General features: G+C 34.9%; 1 protein-coding gene across 2 annotated transcripts in view; it reads left to right on the top strand.

Annotated features, from left to right (window-relative positions):
• The first annotated feature begins 3,614 nt into the window (after window positions 1–3,614).
• The window catches only part of LOC121725556 (pyridoxal phosphate phosphatase PHOSPHO2-like), a 114,640-nt gene continuing 94,397 nt past the window's right edge, over window positions 3,615–23,857 (top strand). Inside the window, exons 1-2 of one of the 2 annotated variants that reach the window (XM_042112567.1) lie at window positions 3,615–3,922; window positions 5,942–5,971. In XM_042112567.1, coding sequence (XP_041968501.1) covers window positions 3,785–3,922; window positions 5,942–5,971 — 168 coding nt within the window. In that variant the 5' untranslated portion in view covers window positions 3,615–3,784. The remainder of the gene's footprint in view (window positions 3,923–5,941; window positions 5,972–23,857) is intronic. The other variant, XM_042112568.1, reaches the window with a different exon arrangement.

Genomic DNA, 23,857 nt, shown 5'->3' with positions numbered 1-23,857 from the left:
TTTTATGAGAAAATGTACGGTTTCCGTAAAATTCCTAAATTACGCGGGCAAAGCCGCGCGGGACATCTAGTAAACTATATTTAATTACGCTAAGACTAATAGGAGCTATCATAGGCTATTATTTGTGGACAGATTTTTCTGTGAAATATTTACGTGGGCGAAGCCACAAGGAACGTTTTTTCCACATTTTCCTCTATTTCTTCGCTTCTATTCGTCATAGCGTGATAAAATATAGCTTTTAGCCATTGTCAATAACTGGACTATCTAACACTGAAAGAATTTTTCAAATCGAATTCCTGAGAAAAAGTTCTTGAGATGAGCGCGTTCAAATAAGCCCTTTCAAATAATTTCCTCCCGTTTTTTCAACATTTTCCTCACTTTCTTTGCTTCTATTAGCCGTAGCGTGATAAAATATAGAATTTAGGCTTTCTCGATAAATGGAATATCTAACACTGAAATAATTTTTCAAATCGGACCAGTAGTTCCCTCAGGAACTATATAATAGCGCGTTCAAAAAAGCCCTTTCAAATATATTTCCTCCCGTTTTTTTCCACATTTTCCTCAATTTCTTCGCTCCTATTAGTCTTAGCGTGATAAAATATAGCCTATATCTTCCTCGATAAATGAGTTATCTAACACTGAAAGAATTTTTTAAATCGGACCAGCAGTTTCTGAGATTATCGCGTTCAAACAAACAAATAATCTAACAAACTCTTCCGCTTTATAATATTATAATAATAATACTAGCTGTTGCCCGCGACTTCGTCCGCGTGAACTTTAGTTTATAGCTGTTGTTCCCGTACATCGATTGAGTCGTTTACGCGCTAATCAGAAAATTATATTGTGTGGGAACCATACATTTTTCCGGGACAAAAAACATTCCTTGTCCCATATTCAAATTAGAATCTTCAATCTCCATACCGAATTTTATCAAAATAGATTGAATAGTTTAGGCGACAATCATAAAAGTTTATTGTGCGGGAACCGTACATTTTCCGGGACAAAATAAGTATTCCTTGTCCTTTCCCGAGACTCAAAGTATCTCCATACCAAATTCCATCAAAATAGATTAGTAGTTCTTGAAATTAGCGCATTCAAATAAGCCCTTTCAAATATTTTCCCCCATTTTTTCCACATTTTCCTCTATTTCTTCGCTTCCATTAGGCTTAGCATGATAAAATATAGTCTGTAGCCTTTTTCGATAAATGGGCTATCTAACACTGAAAGAATTTTTTAGATCGTACCAGTAGCCTTAGCACAGCCACCAGTAGAAATGCGAAAGTATGGACAAACTGTGAAGATAAACTTAAGGTAGCGTTCCGATATTTTTTCGTTCCCAAAAATTCAATTAAAATACCACTTTATGACAGACTAGTCCTAAAAATTCAAATAATATCCTACTCTATGACATATACTATAGTCTGTCATAAAGTGGCATTGTAATTGAATTTTTGTCGGTCACGATTTGACGCGGTAAAGATCGGAACGGCACCTTTAGTTTATGTCCACAGTTTGTCCATACTTTCACATTTCTACTGGTGGCCGTGCTAAGGCTACAGTAGTTCCTGAGATTAGCGCGTTCAAATAAGCCATTTCAAATAATTTCTCCCGCTTTTTCCACATTTTCCTCTACTTCATCGCTCCTATTAGTTTTAGCTCAATAAAATATAGCCTATTGCCTTTCTCGAAAAATGGGCTATCTAACACTGAAAGAATTTTTCAAATCGGACCAATAGTTCCTGAGATTAGCGCGTTCAATTAAGCCCTTTCAAATAATTTCCCCCCGTTTTATCCACACTTTCCTCTATTTCTTCGCTCCTATTAGTATTAGCGTAATAAACTATAGTCTATAGCCTTCCTCGATAAATGGGCTATCTAACACTGATTTTTTCAAATCGGACCAGTAGTTCCTGAGATTAGCGCGTTCAAACAAAGAAACTCTTCCGCTTTATAATATTAAGCATATTAGTACAGATATAATATATAATACTCGTATATAGTGTAGATATACCTACATCACTACAGAAAACAGTTTCTTGTCAAAATGGCAATTAGTGAAGTAATTAGGTAGGGCCCCTAAGCAGGATTAGCCCAGGGCCCCACAAATTCAAGATCCGCCCCTGTATACAAATACAGTAGTTTTTGTTGTTATCAAAAATACCTAGTAGTTTTGATTTTATAGGTATTCAAAGTTTCAAAAAACCACTGAACCGACTCCGGGGAATGGACAATAGGGTACTTTTCATCCCGGAAAAATGTACGGTTCCCGCACGATAAACGAGTTTTAATGAAACGGAATTGCAGGCATCATCTAGTTTTAAACATTCTAGTAAAAAACAGAAAAAGTAGGAGCGCCACATTATATCAGTTATGTACTTACTGCCGAAGCATAGGTACAACAATAAAAATGTATATGGCCGGGTATATGTGTATGTATACTATGATGTTTGTTTGTCCCCAATTATTACTCGTTTGGCTGAACCGATTTTGATGCGGTACAGAATCGAAGAAAAAACAGCAAAAAAGTACCAAAACTATACACAGCATTTTCAACCTTAACTCCAGAACATAATGCACACATTACTTCTGCGAGGCAAATCAGCGTTGGTCGGGAACATTCGCGTGAATTTGCGAAAGCGCGCGCCTATTCAAAATTCTCAGAAGTAAAAATATTGTGTGCGTTAACGCTTTGGAGTGAGGTTGAATTTGCTATGTTCAGTTTTGGTAATTTTTTTCGATTGAAATGTGACAAACATTTTGTAACGAATTTGGAAGACTCTCTCTCGCAAACTACTTAGTTTAGAGAAAAATGATATTAAAATTTTTTTTTAAAGACCTATCCATAGATCCCCACACGCATAGCTGTTTAGATGAAGAAATTTTTGTTTCAGTTGTACCCCTAAATTTTTTACAATATCTCCAAATTGGCATATCGCTGTGTAACGTCAAACGTGTATCTCACTATTGTCTTAAAATGCTGTAAGTTTTCCTAAGAAAATAAAATAAATGAATAAGTAATTTAAAAAAAAAAAACGTCTTCTGTAAAATGTGCTTACTGGTCGATTGGCCATTCGAGCACTAGGGCGGCGATTTGTACTTTTCACAGTAGTCCTTTAGCTCAAGACTAATTTTTTTGATCATTATTCTGTCAATTGACAAGCGATGTTTGCCGGATAGGCGCAGGCAGCTTACGGCCGTTCCCAATATTTGATCTATCTCTGGTTTTGCCCTACTAGAGATAAAAACAGCTCACAATTGATATAAATTATATGGCTCTAATGTCTAATGTGAGCTATTCCTGTCTCTAGTAGGGCAAAACCAGAGATAGATCAAATATTGGGAACGGCCGTTATTCGGCAAACATCGCGTGACTTCGGCAAACTTCAGAAAACGGCGCGGGCAGCACGACAACCGGCGCCGGCAGCGGAGGTACTCCCGTTAAAGAATATTGTATTCCCGCCATAATATGCTCGACAGTCGACACTGGCCATGGTTAAATAGACAAAGTGCCATAATAAGAAAAAATATTGCTGTCAGTGACTGACAATTGACACATTGATGACAGTGACAATTGACAGTAACTGACAACTAACAACTTCATAGAAAAACGCTAAAATTTGGATAAAAATAGTTTACTTTGAAAAATATACGATGAGGATACCATGTGCGATATCAAATTATTCATCATCAAAACCTCGCGTCGAGTGCCGGCCAGTGGGAAAGGAAGTTCCGCATTACATCACAAGAGTTAAACCGAACCACACGTTTTAAGTACGGTTCAGCAATGGCATCATTGGCTGTGTTTGATTTTGACCGCACCGTGGTGCATGAAGATTCTGACGCGACGATAATAGAGAGGCTGCGTCGGAAACAGCCAGAGTGGGAGTCCGATAATCAAGACTGGACGCCTTACATGAGTGACGTAAGTTTGCATTTATTTAATCAAAATTTTTGTAAGCCTTTTTCTTCATAGTGCCTCTTTGAGCCAGACCAACCCTTGGTTGGTAATTTATTATTTTTCTTTAAAAATTATATACATAACCAAGACAAAGAAAAAAAACACCTATTGAAACAGCAAACCTACGGTCAGGTCGTGTGTACATAAATTAGCTTAGCTGGTTAGCTTATGCCCGGTTCCAATATACACAAAACGAATGGTTTTGCTTACGGATGGTAGATTCGAGGACGAGGCGTAACCCGAAAGTGTTTCTATAAAAAACGTTTCGTAAGCAAAGTTACCGTATGCTTGGTACCTGCGGATGGTAGGCGGTAGGGAGGGCTTTTATAACGGACCGTTAGGTTATTGTATGGGCATGGAAGCTTGTGGCGTTTCTATAAATTATTTTGTTACGTCCAAGTTTACTAGACGTTAGTTGTTTACATACCGCGCGAAATCAGGCGGTTGAACGTTGTTTGTTCTTTAATATTGTGAGAAATACTCATTATGTCTCATTCAGACAGTGATCAGACTGATCTTAATGATCTAGAAATTTTATCAGACGAATGGATCTGATTCCGACGAAAATAGTGGTAACAATCATAGCATCATTCAGATTTTTAGCTTAGATTTCGACTAGATAAACCGTGCGTTGAAAGCTTACTTGCTGAAAATATATATACCCTTACTTAAAAGTGAAGGGAACCTGCAGGTATGTATGTAGTGACTGTTTTAATTTGTTGCTTAAAAATAGAATGATCAAAATTATTTTACTTTTGGTGCCCTCACAGTGTGATAAAAACCTCAATTTTGTTCCACCTTGTTTTTCTTTCAAAATATTATAGTTGATAGCTATACATATAAACATTAGAGTAAAACTCTGAGATTGATATTCTTTGTAATTTTTTTTTAAAGAGAGTCAAAGTTGGCCTTTATCCGGGTCATTTTGCAAAAAAATTTAATTTACAAAAAACTAATCAAGTAACATTATTTTTGTTTATACCTATTGAATAAACACTTAATACTTTTTTCCAAATTTGGTTAACATACTGTGATCAAGTGGGGATATGTTAATTTATTTATTAATTTTAATTTTTCATTATTTTAAGCATTTAAATTTTTTATTTTAAATGTCAAATCAATGATCACAGTATATAATAGGTATTTTGCATTTTATTCTCTTTGGCAATAATGGGTAAAACTTGGTAAAACTACATTTTCTACTAAAATGTTTTTTTTCTTCATCGTAACAAACCAAATTAAATAAAACGGCGGATTATTTAAGTGATTATTAAGTGATCAAGCCGGTAATAAACATTGGTTACCATAAATTTGAAATGAGTAGGTTTTTAATATCAAAACGCAGTTTTACCATCGGGAGGGCTTCGGTTAGGTTAGGTTAGGTTAGGTTAGTAACTTTGTGAAACGTCTTTAACGGTTCGTTACCCGTAAGTGAAAAACTTTTGGTAGCTGATGTACAGTGACGATTCGTTAGATATAGGAACCGGGCATTAGACACTATCAGTGATCAGTAAGCCCAAAAAAATCCACCATAAAATAGATAACGTTATGATAGTAATTTTCCCATGCTACTTCTATTCTTTGAACAGTTTTCAAGCAGAGACATGCAATTCCAAAAAAAATTACCTCTACATTATTATTTTAAATTTAAAAAACCAACCACCAGGCAAAGATCGCCACAGACTGGATACCTAATGATGGATGAAGCCGCTGTGGTGGCTAATCTTAAAAGAGGTTCAATGAACTTGATACATACAAGCAAGGTTAGCCTGTGGTGGCGTTAGAGCGAAATGAATGGAAAAACTTGAGGTAGTTTTGCCCAGCAGTGGAATAGCAATATGCTATTAAAAACTTTATATTTAGGTAGATGCTCTCCGTAACTAATTATTTAATGGGACAAATTTAATTTCTTGTACAAATAAAATCAGCATGATTTTTATTTTGTGCTTTATTAATTTAAGTTGGTATTTTCTTCTGTACTAGGTAGAAACAGTATCTAGTTCAGCAGTGAGTGTAAGTAGATCATGGAGTTGTTAGATTTAGTATGTTATTGTTATGAAATCATAATTATAACTCTAGAATCTGATCAATACCAATAGTATCACATACTGTGTATGTGATACTGTTGGTCCTGTCCTTGTCATCTAGATTCTAGACCTTCCATATTTGTCCAAAGTCCTGGAAAAAATTATGGTCAGTAGACTAAGAAAATACCTGGAGGATGGCAATATATTATCCAGTAACCAATTTGGTTTTAGAAACAACAAATCCACCAATGATGCAGTTTTTGAGATGACTTATTACATTGTACAGGCCTTAGATAATGGCAAAAAATGTATTACCATCTTCCTAGACCTGGCCAAAGATTTTGACACAGTTTCCATCCCCAAACTGATTGTGAAGCTGGAACAACTTGGCATAAGAGGCCGACACCTAAAACTTCTCAAGCTAGTCAGCCTATGTTAAGGCTGCAATTAAATAGGTCATACAACATACAAGACAAGCAAATAAACCATTCAAAACTATTTTACATGTTACCTACTCCACAAAATGATACACATTGAATCCACAACTTTTTTACTTGTTACCTACTCCACAAAATGATACACATTGAATCCACAACTTTTTACTTGTTACCTACTCCACAAAATGATACACATTGAATTCACAACTTTTTTACTCGTTACCTACTCCACAAAATGATACACATTGAAATCACAACTTTTTGTTACCTACTCCACAAAATGATACACATTGAATTCACAACTTTTTTACTCGTTACCTACTCCACAAAATGATACACATTGAAATCACAACTTTTTGTTACCTACTCCACAAAATGATACACATTGAATTCACAACTTTTTTACTCGTTACCTACTCCACAAAATGATACATATTGAATTCACAACTTGCCGCTCGTGGTGTCGGGCTGCCTGAATTCTATTAGGACTAGGCTCACCCTTAGCGCGACGTGATCGATTCTTCTATCCATTTCTGGAACCCGGTCTTTTTCATAAGAATAGTAAGTAATAATAATAATAATCTAGTATCTACCTACCCGTTTTCGGCTTCAGTGACTTGATTATGTTTAATTGTGCATATTATCATTATGTTTTGCTCTAATTTCTATAGCTTATGCGGTAATATTCTTTGTAATTTCTGAATGTCTCCTGACCTTAGCAGTTAGGCCAATAGGCTACTTGACCTACATTTTTTCTTCATGCTAATCGCTTCTTAATCATTCATTTTCACAAAAAAACTAATATTTTAATATTTTATACAGTGGAAACCCATAAAAATGTTAATTGAAAAATATGCCTTATAAATGGCGCCGAAAACACTGTCCGCCATAGTGTGATGTCATACGTTTTGTATTTTAGACTCTTTTCATTGCACATTTTTTATGTGCTAAATGTACGAGTCTAAAAGTGCCCAAAAATTATAAAAGAATTAAATAATAAATTTGAAATCATTTGTTATGTTGAAAACCTTTGGAGAAAATTTTTGGCCATTTCATTTCCCGTCTACAATAAATGGAGATCCTACTAATATTATAAAGGCGAAAGTTTGTTTGGATGTATGGATGTTTACTCTTTCACGCAAAAAGTACTGAACGGATTTTAATGAAACTTTACGATAATATAGCTTATACATCAGAATAACACATAGGCTACAATTTTAAACGACTTTCAAAATGGGGGAGGTGTTATGTTTGTTTTCTTATATTCAACGATTACTCTGCCGTTTGTTAACCGATTTTCAATTTTTTTTCTTTTGGTAGGTATATAGGGTATCATCCCAATTTGGTATTATATTCACAAAAGTGGTGATCTGATGAAGGATCCATAAGTAATCGAGGGAACTCCTCAAAACTTAGAAGGAAACATGTGGTGACTTCGGTTTCGTGAGAAGTATTCTAAGCATATGCTACCAACAAGTAAGATTTTGCACCGAGCTATACCTGGTATACCGTGGTTCGGAAGGTGCTGAGAGAACTCCTGATTCTTTATAGATACAAGTTTGGGAGTTTCGGCGTTCTTTTAAGAACAGAAAGCATATTCTACTATGCAAATTACATTCATCGTCATCATCACTACCATATTACTTATATCATTTCATAGTCTTTTAGATCGAGACTCGAGTTTGACAAGCGATAATTAAAAAAAATCTATACCTACCTAATATTATAAACCTGAAGAGTATGTTTGCTTGAACGCGTCAATCTCAGGAACTACAGGTCCGATTTAAAAACTTATCTCAGTGTTAGATAGGTCATTTATCGAGTAAGACTATAGGTTATATTATTACGCTAAGACTAATACGACCGAAGAAACTCAGGAAAATGTGGGAAAAACGGAGGAAATATTTTTTATGAGAAAATATACGGTTTCTGTAAAATTCCTAATTTACGCGGGCGAAGCCGTGCGGGACATCTAGTATATAATAATGAAAACGGGACTCAGTATAAGTATCTTCATACCAATTTTCAGCAAAATCGGTTCAGTGGTTTGGGCGTGAAGAGGTTACAGACAGACAGACAGACTTTCGCATTTATAATATTATTATGTAGTAAGTATGGAAAAATCTCAACATCCATGCTAATACCTATTTTAAATTGGAAAGGGTAGGTGTCCGTCTGTTATCTCTTCAGGTCCAAACTGCTGAATATATGTAAGTATAACATAATATAGAGTTATTATACTTTTTTTTTAAATGCTTACATTTTTTGTCAATCGTAGTGATTTATTTGGAGAGAAATATCGCATTGATTTGCTCGCTTTGGTGATCATTTACTATACTTATTTGGTGATCATAGACTATATTTGATGATCTATTCTATATCTTATATACCTACTTACACAAAAATGGATTTTCAAATGTGTTAGTCGCGCTAAAATTCAAAAACGGCTGAACGGATTGGGCTGATTTTAGTCTTAAAATATTCGTAGAAGTCCAGGGAAGGTTTTAAAGTGATACGAAGTTCACCGGGACAGCTAGTAATAATATATAAAACTGATGTTTAATTTGAATTATTCAAGAAAATATATTTTACAAATCTCTCTTGGCTTATCCTTATTATTTATGTACAAATAAACTTACATATTATAGCGAGCGCGATAAATAAAATATATTAAATTACGAGTCTGATGACGTCACATCCAAATCGGAAGTAGGGAGCGGGGGGCACGTTGTTACAATTTTTAGATAGTTAATATGACAAAAGTTATCAAATAAATTATACATTTGATTACTTGTAATGTTAGTTTGTCTATTTAGCTATTAAAATATGACTGAAAAACTATTAAAATGTATGTATTTTTTTTACAATGGAGAATTTAACCAAACAAGTAGATTGTAACATCTTACCCCGGCATTGGGGCTAGTTGTTACATCATCGGGGCACGATGTTACGGTAGATAAATAAACAAAATCATTAGTGATATATATTTTTTATTAGTATTTCAAAACGATATAAACAATGGAGATCACTTTGTATACAGTCTTCTATCATTTATGAGTAATTATTATTTCTATTTAAATGGTGATTATTTAAGTTTTTTTTTTGTAGAAAATCACTTTGGCAGGAACATTTTAAAATCTTATATAAAAACAGACTTTAGTCTGCAAATAACAACTTATAATAATTAAATTATTCACCTTCTCTTCTTAATTAGTTATTTTAATAAACTTTTGGCAAATTAAATACTTTGGATTCTAACATTTTTAAGGCACTTAGATTATAGAAAGATATTATATAGTAATTTTTATAGAGGTAGGTAACAATATCACATACAAAATATATTAAATCAGTCTTCATCAGAATTGCAATTCATGCAAATGTATGAGCGAACATTTCCCGTTACACATTTGACATGGGCCCACATTTTGCATTCTAAACATTCTACCCAATTTTCTCTTATCGAGGTGCTATAACTTTCGCTACACACTAAAAAAAACCATTCATCAGTATCAGAATCTGAATCGGACACCAAAATTTTTTTCTTCACTTTTCTTTTCCTTCTTCGCTCATTTTCGGGGGCTTTCCCTTACCTTTACCTTTTCCTTTACCTTTATCTTTTCCTTTAGTTTTGTCACACGTTTTTTTGGTCTTTGCCAGTTTTTCTTCATACTCTTTTTTTAATGAGTCTTTTTCAGGTGTGTCGATTAACACAGCAGATTTGCGTTTACGATGACTGTTGATAGATTGTTTTCGAGCAGCTTCTTTAGGAAAGGGTCTTATTTTTTAAGGTGAAAAATTTTCAAATTTACTTTGTATACCAGATGGACCTGGTATCGCTAATTCTATATCATTTTCTTTTTGAGAACTTGCCAAATCTGGAGTCAGTGATGTAGTCAAACATTCTGTATCTTGCGAACTAACGGGATTTGGACAAGGTGAAACGGGAATATTATCTTTAGTGGTGTCAGGCATTGGATTTGTTGCAGTTTCTATTGCCTGTGTGATTTCAGTAGTACTTATGTTCAGTGGAGGTGCAGAATCTAACAATCCTGGATTTTCAAGGTCTAGTGTCAAATTGGAGATGTTCTGCGAAGTCATGGGACAATCTGTTTCTGGATTAGGGCGATCAGTGACATAAGAAGGTGCAAAGTCAATGTCTTGAAAAATGTCAGGATTGAAGGGCCATATCCCTGTTGATCTGAATCCACTCATGATATTTGTAGGATTTAGGGCCAAAGGCAGTGAATCTTTCACCACGGCAGGAAGATCATGAATCGTCATGATTTTTCCTGGATGATTATACATCCAGGCTGTCTGTGTTCGATTAAGGTGATTTTTAAAAGGACCATAAACTCCTACATCTAATGGCTGTAACTTGTGAGAGCAGTGCGGTGGAAATGACAGCATGATTATGTTGTTTATTTTGGCTTTCTCAACGACATGAAAATTTACATGCGAGCTGTGGTTATCCGAAAGGAGCAGAACGGGCTGTTCAACAGAAGGCTTGACATGTTGAATGAAATGATCCATAAATTTTAAAAATTCAACTTCTGTCATCCATCCCGAAGAATTGCCCGCTCCAACCGCATCTACTGGTCCAGTACGAAGAAAAAGAAACACGAACATCGGCGGAACTGAATTCCCAGCAGCATTTATGACACATGCAAGAGTAATATGTGTCCCTCTTTCGGCAGATGTGATCGCACCGACCTGTTTTTGACCCCGGGCAGCAATTATTTTTTTAGGCTTCTATACCGCCGTGACACCTGTTTCGTCAACGTTCCATATTCTTGAAGCAGTGAATTCATATTTTTGGAACAAGCCTTGCAGTTTGTCAAAAAAATCTTTAACGTTGGTTTTGTTGAACGATGTTGCTCTACTCAAAGATGTAGCTTCTGGTATTCGTAGAGATAGATGAGGATTTCTATCCATAAAACTTTTAAACCAGTCCGGCCCAGCCATATTATTTTTATGCCAGCTGGGGGGAATATTTTTTAAGTCGAGTTTTAGAGCACATTGATATGCTAGTTTTCGTATTTCTATTGGTAGTAAACCAAAATATATTTCTGAACTTTTGAGTAGATAAAAAGCTAATTTATGTTCTGTTTCTTCTGAGAATATCAATCTAGGTTTAACATAACCCAATGAACAACTCTCGTTGTTTTTGGTTTTTCTGACATACCTGGATAAGGACATCGGACACAAATCAAACATCTCGCTTGCTTTGCGAATGCTCGTTTTATTCTGCAGTACTTCTGCTGCAGCAGATTCATAAACTTCTTTACTAGTTGTACCTCTTTCTGTTTTTCTTTTATAGTTTCTCATTCTGGAAAAAACAAAGAATACTCATGTAGAATTTTTAAAATAAAAAAACGAACGGTACAATTGGTATTGTACCGTTCGTTTTTTTATTTTAAAAAATATTATATACCCCAAAAATATTACCATATCTGGTGATATGGTAATATTTTTGGGGTAAGTTGTTACATGTAACAACTTACCCCAAAAAATTGTAACAACTTGCCCCATGGCACGTTTTTTAATATAAATTGAAATCATTATTAATGGATATCGATAGTAGAATAAAGCAATATTGTAAATTAAAGGTAGATATATTATGAACGATCAAGGCTAAAAATTTTGATAAAATAAAAAATACAGTCATCAGGAATCAAAAATTTCGTAAAGGATTTTTTTACTTACTTGGTTGAAATCGGGACACATGCACACAACCTAGCAGCTCGGCGCTTGGCGGGTCACTGATTGTTTTTAACTAATGCACGATATTATAAGAAAACAAATGAGTCCAATTATGTGTATCAAAGAGTTTAAAATCCCGGTAAAAAACGCGTGTAACTTCTTACCCCTGTAACAACGTGCCCCCCGCTCCCTACCGCAAAAGCGTTTTCGTCAGTACAAATCCTATTTTCATAAAATCATATTTTCAAATCGACTTTATTTATCAATCATAAGCTTTTATTTGATGATAAGGGTGCAATACGGTTTCCTAGGCCAAGTTCTACTAGAAATATGCATTTGTTCAATGAAATTGAATATAGGTCAAGTAGCCTATTGAATGAAAGTTGTAATAGAAGGAAGGTGAAACTTTTGAAGGATATTATTCTTGACTCTCATCTTTGTTTTTTTAATGCTACTGCTTACGCTAATTAGACGTACGGATTCGTCACAGTTTCTCTGGAATTATGATGCATCATTCGTTAGGATGTTCGTGACACGAGTCTGACGAAAGATTGTAAATAAAAGTCACTTATTATGTTTTCCTGAATATTTTTACGGGGTTAGAGCCAGTCCAAACGGCGCGCTGCGTTGCGTCGTCGCAACGCAAATATTTTGACGTGTAGCCTTCCACCATCGCAGCGTTCGCGTTATTACGATGCAGTCTTAACGTCAACACCCCCTCCCGCTTCATCTCGGGGTAGGGCTGCCATCCGTCCGGATTTCCCCGGATTTCTCCTAGTTGAAAAGCGTCCGGGAACCGTCCCGGCCGGGGTTTTGAACACTTTTGTTGAGAGAAATCCAACTTTTTAGCCAGGCAGCAATAAACGAAAGCTAAAAACTCGCTAAGCAAGTACACACTTTGTTTCTTCTTTGATCAAAATCAAGTACGATTTCAAGGACTTATCAAATTATTACAATTTTTTGTTGGAAAAGAATTAAGATGTTTTAGCAAAAATTGGTAAGTCGTAATCGTAAATACTTTAGTAAGTACTTTTAAATTAGTACTTATGATGCCCCCGTCATTTTGTCTTAGCTAAAGAAAAAGGATATGATTAAGAGTTAACCTTGAATCTAGTTAACAAACAATAGATAACAGTTTTGATTGTATAGTTTTTAACACTTCCGAACCGACATCACGGCTGTAAATGGCTAGGTTACGTATACGGTCTAAATGTATAACGTGATCATACGTCCAGTTTTCAACGCAACTGTCCACTTATATATGGTAATGTTTCCAGGTGTCCCCGTTCATAGGTAGGGTTATTATAATAATAATAAACTCTTTATTTGCACATTATAAAAACAAAATAAGAAAAGAAACAAATTTTGAAAGAGCGCAAATTGGCGGTCTTACCGCTCTAAGCGGTTTCTTCCAGACAACCATAAAAAAGGAAAAAAAAAAGAAACAAAAGGATTATTAATTATTATAAAAAACTTTTAAAACTAACAAGATATTTTTAAACTAAGTTTTTACATAAAAGTATAATCCAAATTTACCCCCTTTCCAATGAGAAACTGTATTGATGATACAACAGTGTTGGTTCAAAAGAGCCAATCTGGTCTTATTCTTATTTCTTATTAAGTACCGTACCTACCTGTAGACTCAGGTGAGTACGATTTTAACAGTGATTGGGGTTAAGACATTGGCGATTCACTAAGGAGCCATTGTTTAAAAAAAAGAAGAAGGATAAAACCAGAATTATGATTCGGAATCCTATTTATACTATGTCTTTTCTCGGGACTCAAAAGTATCTCTATACTAAATTATTGCTCTTATCCCTTTCAGTATTACAACCTTATTATATAATAGCACATCAAATGCAAAGTCACTATCACACAATTTTCTAAACTAAACCACGGGGAGAAGCACAAAAAACGGAGGAACCGAAGCTCAACTCAATGTTAATTTAGTTATTAGGGTAATTAAAAAAGAACGGGATTACAAGAAAAAATTCGCGTACGCAGCAAAGACAATGGCAGAAATTTTTCTTACACAGATCATGATACTTTGTAACTCATTGAGGTGCCCAGTTTAAAAAATTATTAGTTTTATTTTAATTCTACATTGGCAGACCAGGTCTAGCTGCGATATAGGCAAAAAGTAGAGAGCTGACCACCCCTGATAATTCCATTATCAATAAGTCCACCTTCTGCATCGCAGTAAACTATTATATACTTACCTATGCATATGTAACAGGGTGGAAGTTTATCAGTGAACTTCCTGTCGGCAGGTCAATGTACCCTACATATTGAGTAACTTTCATCCTGGGACAAACTCGGAAATCGCGAAAAAAACAGCTGTTCCATACTTTTTGGTTGTGTAGTAGGTTGTGTAGGTATCTAACTTGACTATGGAACAGATAGTTAATGGAATCAGGCGTTACTTTGCGGAAATCCATAGTTTAAATTTAGTTTGTTATTATTTTTAGCAATATTCCGCGAAAACAACTTCCTTTAAGTAAATGAGTGAGTGTACGCATAGGCATGCGTACAGCACCTCCCTCCTCCCACACTGCCTATGCGAGAACTTGCAAACACCACCACCACACAAGCAATAATGTTGGCAAATCCGTGCAAGGCCCCTCATCACTATGCAGGTTGAAAACCTCGACGCGCGAACGCGAACTATGGAACAGATGTTTTTTTCGCGACTTCCGAGTTAGTCTCATATTAAAAGTTACGCAGTATGTCAGGTACATTGACCTGCCGAAAGGAGGTACACTGACTAATTCAACCCCGTATATATATACCTACTTTTATGTACTTACATCGTAAAAAAAATAATTTTGCAAGGAAAGCCAATTTTCAAGATAATTTTTTATTACTTAAAGAATTTCAAAATATTGTATAAGGTATTGTGTACGTAAAAATTTGATTTTACGTTTATTAAAGAAAAACACACACATTTTCCATTTCAGAATAGCTTGAGTCAGGGATTTGAATTGCCTCCAGTAACCAAATTATTAAGGTAGAAGTCGTTGTATGCAGATGGTATTGTGCCCTTGTGACAGCTCTTGAAGATCCTTCATTTTACTTCTTTCAATTTGTCTTTTATTTTAATAAAGTTTACCGAGGTTTACACTAACTTCTCCAACTTATCTTCTAGTAACACGAGCTGTTCGAATGGGAAGCCTTTTGAACTCATCATCACTCAGTTGATTCTTATAGAATATGTGCAGTGGCTCCTCCTTTGGTACTGCAACCATATTACTTTTAACCAATTCATACTTTCTCCGTTTTCTGCCTTATTCTTGTTTTTATTAATTTTTCGCTATATGTCTTGAAATTGACTGTGGTCCATTTCACACACCTCATAAGGTGGTGGTCTACGCTGTTCGAGCTACAGTAAACCATCCTTCGGGAGTGAAAATGTCTATTTTCTTCCCTCAATTTACAATTGCAGAATGGACGCTGTCACACTCCATGTCCAAGTGTCCAGACTCCATGTATTTTTGATTTTTTTGTTGCAAGTTAGGCAAACTCTCTATGCCCTCAGAAAATAATAATTTGAGAAGACTTCTTCTTGTCGTTTGGTCTACAGTACAACTACAGTTCTAGTGTCAGACTTTATGAGCCGGCATGTCAGACGTTGCTCATGTAACGACTATTGCCAAAGGCAGTAATCGGGATCGACGGCTTAGCATAGAATCATCTTATTTTTCGGATCATTTAGGTGATTCAGGCCTGAAGTGTCGTATACAGGGAGACCATTCAGAAAGTGAATTTTTTACTTTCACTTTATGTGTTGTGACACATAAAGTGAAAGAGTGAGTCCGGGTTTGATTCCCGGATGTGCCCGGGAATCAAACGCGGAACCTCTGGGTCACCACTAAACTACAGATGCGGTTATTCGAGAAGTAATACACGGGGCCAGACTGACTGATGTGATAGATATTATATTAATATAACCAAAACAAACAAACAAACTCTACCGCTTTATAATATTAGTATGTATAGATGTAATAAAAAACTAATAAAAAATTATGATATTTGCCTAAAAATGTTAGCCAGAAGGTAGTCTGATTTTGTAGGAAACGGCTCTAAAATAATGTTTTTACCTTGTGCAATGCATCAGTGTAGTTTTTGATTGCGTGATTTTTACACTCAATCTTCTTTATTTGTTGCCCATAATATGAAACTTTTTCTCTAAGTTGTGCAAAAACTGAAGAGTCGTCGTGATTCCAAATATTTAACTCCATGCATTTCTTGGATTTTTTGAAACCTATTAAAATAGAAGACTCCATTCCTGTCGATGGCCCTTCATAATTTTTTAAGCAGGTATGTTGAGGCACTCGCTCATTATTTTTCATAAATCTGACAGTGGTAACAGTATATATCTTTTATGCTTATGAAGGATCATTTTTTTGTTTCTTTACCAATAATGCAATCCTTTAATATGACAAAAGTTATAAAAAAGTCACAAAAAAAGAAATACAGGTTATCAATTACTAACCAACCATTCCTGATGCAGAACTATAGTCATGGCCATATGATCGCTTAGGCCAACCACCATCCACATAGACAGTCACACCATCACAAATGGCACACCATCTTCATCAATACATTGTTTTTCCAAGGCAAGAGCTTTCTCTCATTCAATTACGTTTCTTTGAATTTCTTTGGTTAGGTGGTCCTGCCAGACGTCACCTAATATTTTCTCTGTCTTGCGAAACTTGTATGGTGATATGGTAGGTTCGTCCAATAAATTTGGTTATGTGAGCAGATTGGAAGTAATAACTGCTAGCTGTTAATGTTCCCCAAACAAAGGCTTTGTTGTGTTTGGCTGCTATTACATTGCTGTTCCGGAATTCTTTTAAACACATGCTGCACTTGAATAAAAATATGCTGTTGAAGCCATCTTTTAATTCGTTTATAAATAAAATACTGCTTCCTTTACATTCTGATCGGTGTCTCTCCAGTCTGAAAGCCCACTGAAGAACTGTATGCGCTAGATCCACCATTATGTTTCCAGAAAGACCAGCCACATTATCTGGTGAAACATATTCGACAGTCAACTCGTGACTATTAACAGTGGCATCAATAGTGGCCAATTTATGTCCAATGGCTTTGCTGCTGTGGTTTCACTTTCAGTTTTCTCAAATTTTGCTTGCTTCTACATACTTAACATTAAACTTCTTTGATTTGGTTCTGTACGTCTTGATAATGGTATTCAATCTGTAGTTAGGTATAAAGTATTTTTTGTATGTAGTGGATTATAGTAACAAGTAATACTTATGAGGAATTCAAAGTAATTGTCTACATATTATGAAGTATAGAATTTGATGGTGCACTTATATAGAACTTGAAGAATCATCTTTTTTGCCATCATCGTCTAATTTCGGTCTTTTACAGCATACTTCATTACGACTGCAACAAGTAAAAAGAGGTTAGGTATACTTTAAAAAACAAAACCTAAGACGATACTCTGACTTTCAATATAATTGTAATGAGGAGGTACTTTATGAGTACAGTTAAATAAGTAGGAGAATACTTTCTTACCTTTTCACTTCTCCGTGATAGCGTTTCATTTTTCCATGAACTCGTTTGCGACTTTTGCTTGAACCAGAATGTTGGTGATTTTTATAGTCTTTACGTGGCTCCATTTTCTGTAATATTGCAATTACTAATTCTAATCCCTTCCCACCAAGTATCCCACGTAAGAAAACACTTGTATAACGGACGCCTTACACTGGCAACTCATGTCATGTCTGTCATGCTGCGGCCGCACTTGCCTCTATTATCGTCACGAAGCTTTGGGCCAGGCCACAACACTGCGTTGCGAGTTGCGACGTGGTATCGCAAAAACAACTTTTGAAATGCAATGTATTTTTTTTGCGATGCGACGCCGCAACGCAGTGTTGTGGCTTGGCGCTTTGTGTTATGTGACGATACCCGCAAATGTGACAGGCCGATATCAGGTAACGTCGCTAATATTCGGGCTGCGTCTTCGTTATCGCGCGGGTGGTACATTAAATGGTTTTAGTGCGCTAACAATGATGTTAGAATTTCTTCATGTTTTCATCCACTGTCAATAAATGCATTAATGCAGTGTTTTTCAACCTGTGGGTTGCGAAGTTTCTGTAGGGGGGTCGCCAGATGTCGAAAGAACTTCAGTAAAAAATACAAAGATAAAAAATATTTATTTATTAAGTAAGAGAATTTTAACAAAAGGATATACTCATAATCATTGTATGTTACGAGTAATACAAACAAATTAACAAAAAAATTACTTAATCCTACAACTCATGCTAATGCGAAGGTTGTGCTTGTTTTTGATTAATAAATAATAAAAATAAATAAAATAAAAATTATTTTATTTCCGAATAGATTTGTAACAAATGCTTTCAGAATGTTGATGCTACTGGTGCCTACCACTGGTTCGGGAACTATCCCGGCGAGAAGAACCGGCGTAAGAAACTCGCTTTTTTTTTTAATGGTCTTAGACCTATATACAACTAAACTAAATGTAATATAGAATAATATATATAATGAGTTAACTAAAATATTTAAACTAAGAATTGATTAAATGATGAAATAATGAATATCTCTAACCTAATTTTAATAAATGGAAAATTCAACTAACTTAATTAAAGATTAAACAAATAAAATAATACAAAATTAAAATGAAATCTATTCTAATTCTAAAGTATAATTGTAATGGGCTTCAAGTCAAGGTCTTGCTTTGTCAGATCATGCCTGCCATACAGTTGTCAACGTTTTCCCATTTTTAGTTATGCCGAGTTGCATCGACAGGTCTTTTCTATCTGCTACTGTGAGTATCTTGGACCCATAGGAATTTAAAAGGTATTTTTCTGAGTCTTCAGCCTTTTGCTTATTAGGCAGTCACTTCCAGGTTTTGTTCTTTGTGTTGATGACTTCAGATGTCATCATGTATGGCACCATGATCACTGATAATGCCCTAGCTTTGCTATCAGAATCAAGGGATTCAGGCAATATTGATGCACACACTTGGTCCGGTAAAATCCGGTGCGTAGTTTTAAAGATCTAAGCATACAGGTATGTCAATGGATCACTATGTAACCACCCTAGCTGACGATGAACATGAATCTTAAGCATTTGTACCAACATACTAGAATATTCAAGTTTTCAGTATCCTTGGGACATTCTTGTCCCTTAATAACTTTTATTCTCATCATTTTGCTGGTAGAAATCAACATAGTCATGAGCCTTTGCATGTATTTCTAAGTTTTCAATCTGTAACAAATTGAACTGTTTAGTAATGTACACTACAGGCCTGTAGGTAAACAAAAATGAAATGCTTCAGTTCTTAGCAGTCTGCTTAACGGCCCGAATGAGGTACTTACATTGTCAACATTATTATTATACGAAGTTAATTTTTTTGAACTATCGCCACTAGTCTCTTTCTGAATATCTTTCGAGTGATGAACCACAGGCTCCTGTGGTATAATAAAAACATATAAAAAGCGTGACGTAACGTAAACTTAGATTCATTAATCGCGATTAAAAGAAGAATGTAAAATCTATTTGAAACAAAACGAGATTTATATTAACGCGTTTAATGAGAACTAAGTTTAATAAAACGAAATTGTGTGATTGGTGAAATCCTCCCTTAGGCATGAGATATTAACAGTTTTGCCACTAAACCTGAAAAATATACTGAGGGCCGCAAGAGTAAAGTTTACGGGGAAGTAGGCTAGATAAGATTCTAGCAGGGTAGGAATAATCTAGAAGATTGCGTGTCCATCGTTAAAAGTTGATGGAAAATGGGAATAGGTTTACAGCAAAAGAAAAATCGACCGTCCATTCAATAGATATAATTTTAATAGAATAACATAACAAAATGACAGTTGTCAATATCATAGGAATTAAAAAGTTAAGAAACCTTGATTTGAGGTTTACATAATATACTTGGATATTTGTACTCTAGTACGTATATTCCAACAGTCCCCCTCAAATATTCAAGTAGTAACACAATCAGAACTATTTTATAATAATTAATTCAATGTTTAATTTCTTACTGAAATAACTTAGCTCAAGTTTACACTGAACTTAGCTTACTGAATTTAACTAAAACAAAAATATATCACTTTAACTATTATAGATTAACTTCAATCATAAAAATAATTAATTTCACAATTTAAATTAAATTTAATTTACTCCTTATTTCAAGAAACTTTGGAGTATGTACCATCTTCGTGAAGATATCAGCCAGTTGATTTCCTGTGGAAACATATTCTAACTTTATTACTTTGTTAGTAATTTGTTCACGAGTAAAGTGGTACTTTATGTCGATATGCTTCGACCTTTTATGATTGGTTGGATTATTGGCTATACTGATGCAGCTATTATTATCCTCAAATATAATTATTGGCAATTTTACTGGAATCAAAATACTATTTAATAAGGATTTTATCCAAATTGCTTCTCTAACTGCTTCAAATAATGCCATATATTCGGCTTCTGTTGAGGAAGCGGCGACAGTGTTTTGCTTACGCGTATTCCACGATATTGTACAATTATCGAAAATTTTAAAAACATGTCCAGTTGTACTTTTTCTATCAATTAAGTCGCCTCCCCAGTCAGAATCTGCATAACCAACAACCAATTGTTTAAAATTACATTTTACATAGGTCAACTTTAAATTAACAGTGCCTTTTATGTATCTCAATAAATGTTTTAAGCATAGCCATAACTCCTCATTATTTTTACTTTGATATCGACTTAGAATACTTATTGCAGCACAAATGTCTGGCCGGGTGCATAGCATCGCATACATAAGACACCCTATGACATTTTTACAAGGTGCATCATAATGTACGTCTGAGCTTAAAGCTTCATAATCTAATTTTGATGGAAATGGTGATTTTGAAAGATTACAATCACTCATGGAATACTTATTCAAAACACTTTTAAGGTACAAAGATTGATCTAAAGTTAATTTACATTCAGTTCGTTCTATTTTAATGCCTAAGAACAGTTTTACTTCATTTAAATCTGTCATTCTAAATTCTTGCATTAAACGTTTTTTATATAAATCCATAATTTGTTTATTTTTGGTACATAATAAAACATCATCTACATAAAGCACAATGTATACATTTTCATTCATACTATTTTTATTTAAAATATATAAACAAGGATCTACCTGTGAATGTTCAAAACCTATAGCCTTAAGAGTATGATCGAAACGTTCATACCAACACCGAGAAGATTGTTTTAAGCCGTATAGCGACTTACTTAATTTACAAACTTGATTGGAATCCGCTGTAACGCCTTTCGGCACTTCCATATAGATATCCTCTTTAAGAATTCCATTTAAAAACGCGGTTTTTACATCCATATGATGGGCATGTAAGTCAAACTGATTTGCAAGTGCTAAAACAAATCGTAAAGTTGTAATGCGTGCTACTGGAGCGAACGTTTCGTCGTAGTCTTGTAAGTATTGTTGTGTGAAGCCACGAGCGACTAGTCGCGCTTTATAGCGTGTAGGTTCACCCAACTCATTCTTTTTAATTGTAAAAACCCATTTAGAACTAATAATATTTACATTTTGAGGTCTTTCTACAAGACTCCATGTATTATTACTTTTAATAGACTCTAATTCACTCTCTATTGCTTTTAACCATTTACTAGAATCATCTCTATTAAAAATATCGTCATAATTATTAGGTAACATTTCATTTGTTGTAAGTGATAGATAAGAGTCAGGATCATCCATTTGTTTGTAATCAATTGCGGGCAATTTTTGAATTCTTTCACTACGTCTCAGTTTGCTAGACGAAGGTTCAGCTTCTGAGCTCATGTGAGGACTACTGTGTTTGTTGCCTATTAACTTTGCCGATTTATTATAGGGCTTATTAATTTCGGCGGGAATTTTTACTGGTACCAAATTGTTGACAGGTCTAGAGGATTCAAAATTCAACTCGTCAAATACAACATCTCTTGCAATTAGGAAATGATTATTTTCTACATTAAATAATTTATAACCATTTTGGTCGTAACCGACTAGTATGGCTTTGAAAGACTTTTCGTCAAACTTCGATCCCTTAGTTTTGTCATGAACGTAAGCAGTAGAACCGAAAATTTTTAAATGATTAATTTTCGGTTTTTTATTATGCCACATCTCGTATGGTGTTTTATTATTAGGAAGCGCTTTTGTGGGAAGCCTATTTGTTATATATGTAGATGTTAATATAGCTTCGCCCCAATATGACTTATCTAACTTCGCACTCGTAACCAATGTTCGCGCCATTTCGGTTAACGTACGATTCATGCGCTCTGCGACACCATTTTGCTGTGGCGTGTACGGTACAGTCAAATGATAAGTTATTCCCTTGCAAACGCAGTAATTTTTGAACTCATTAGAGAGATATTCTCGCCCATTATCGCAATACAAATTTGTTACTTTGAAGTTAAATAGATTCTCACTCTTAGCTACAAAGTCTTGGAAACATTTAAGTACTTTAGACTTAGCATACATTAAATAAGTAACATTGTAATGCGTAAAACCGTCAATAAAAGTTACAAAATAATTTTTATCGTCAATAGTAGTAGGTGTAATCGGGCCGCATACATCAGAGTGAATAATAAACAATGGTCGGTTATTATTAATTTTATCTTTACATTTAGAAAAAGGTAATCGAGCTTGTTTGCCAAGTATGCAAGACTCACACAACTCATCTGTAGGTATTACAATATTATCAAAAATTTTACAATCGCGTTCATCAACTACATTTTTCAAAATATTAAGTTTCTGCTTATTTAAATGGCCAAGTCGACCATGCCACAACGTAAACGTCATCGATTGAACCTAAAATTCCTAAATTAGTGGTTACTTCTATTCGTCCTTTACCGAACGCAAGTATCGAAGCTCCATTTTTGGCAACGCCGATCTTCAGGGGTGTAGGTAATTGCACGTAGGAAGTAAACACATTCTTAACATTTACAATATGATCTGTCGCACCAGAATCTAAAAGAAAACAAATCGTATTACTGTTACAATAATTTGAAGTGCGTAACTTACATTTTGATAACATAAAAGCGAAACCGCCCTCATCATTGTCGTTGCACGGTTGAACGCTGTTTGCAGTTTTCTTGATGTTTACAGATTGATTATTTTGTTGCAACTTCTTGAAATATCGACAATCCTTCTTGAAATGGTTTCTACGTCCACAATAATCGCAATACATTTTTGATATTTTATGCAATGAATTCCTGGGCATATAATTATTTTTCTTTTGAGTGTAGTAATTGTATTTGTTTTTATAAAAACTTGACGACTTATTATTGGCATATTTCGTATTCCCTGTTTGCAGGGCTTTCAGTCCTGTCGTAGGTTCCGCCTTCAATTTTACTTCGTGATCTAGTAGGCGAGTTTTTACAAACACCAAATTTAGCTGCTCTTCGCCGAGTGTTTCCAACGCAGTAATAACGCCGTCGTATGAAGTGGGTAGCGTGAGCAATAGATGCGATATTTTATCCATTTCGTCCAGCCTGGCACCAGCGGAGATCAATTCAGTTACCAAATTATCGAAACTAGTAAAATGTTGTAATAGTGTCAAATCCGGCTGTAACTTGAGGTTCAATAGCTGTTTTCGCAACGCTAATTGCGTAGCCAAGCTCCTCCGTTCGTAAATCTTATCCAGATTTTCAAAAATAGATTTGGCCGTTGCTGATCCCTTCGCAAAATTTAAAAATGCGTCACCCAAATACTC

Source organism: Aricia agestis, chromosome 3 (genome assembly GCF_905147365.1).
Source record: "Aricia agestis chromosome 3, ilAriAges1.1, whole genome shotgun sequence".
Lineage (NCBI taxonomy): Eukaryota > Metazoa > Arthropoda > Insecta > Lepidoptera > Lycaenidae > Aricia > Aricia agestis.
The sequence above is the reverse complement of the archived record's forward strand: the minus strand, read 5'-3'. Positions and strand labels throughout refer to the sequence as shown.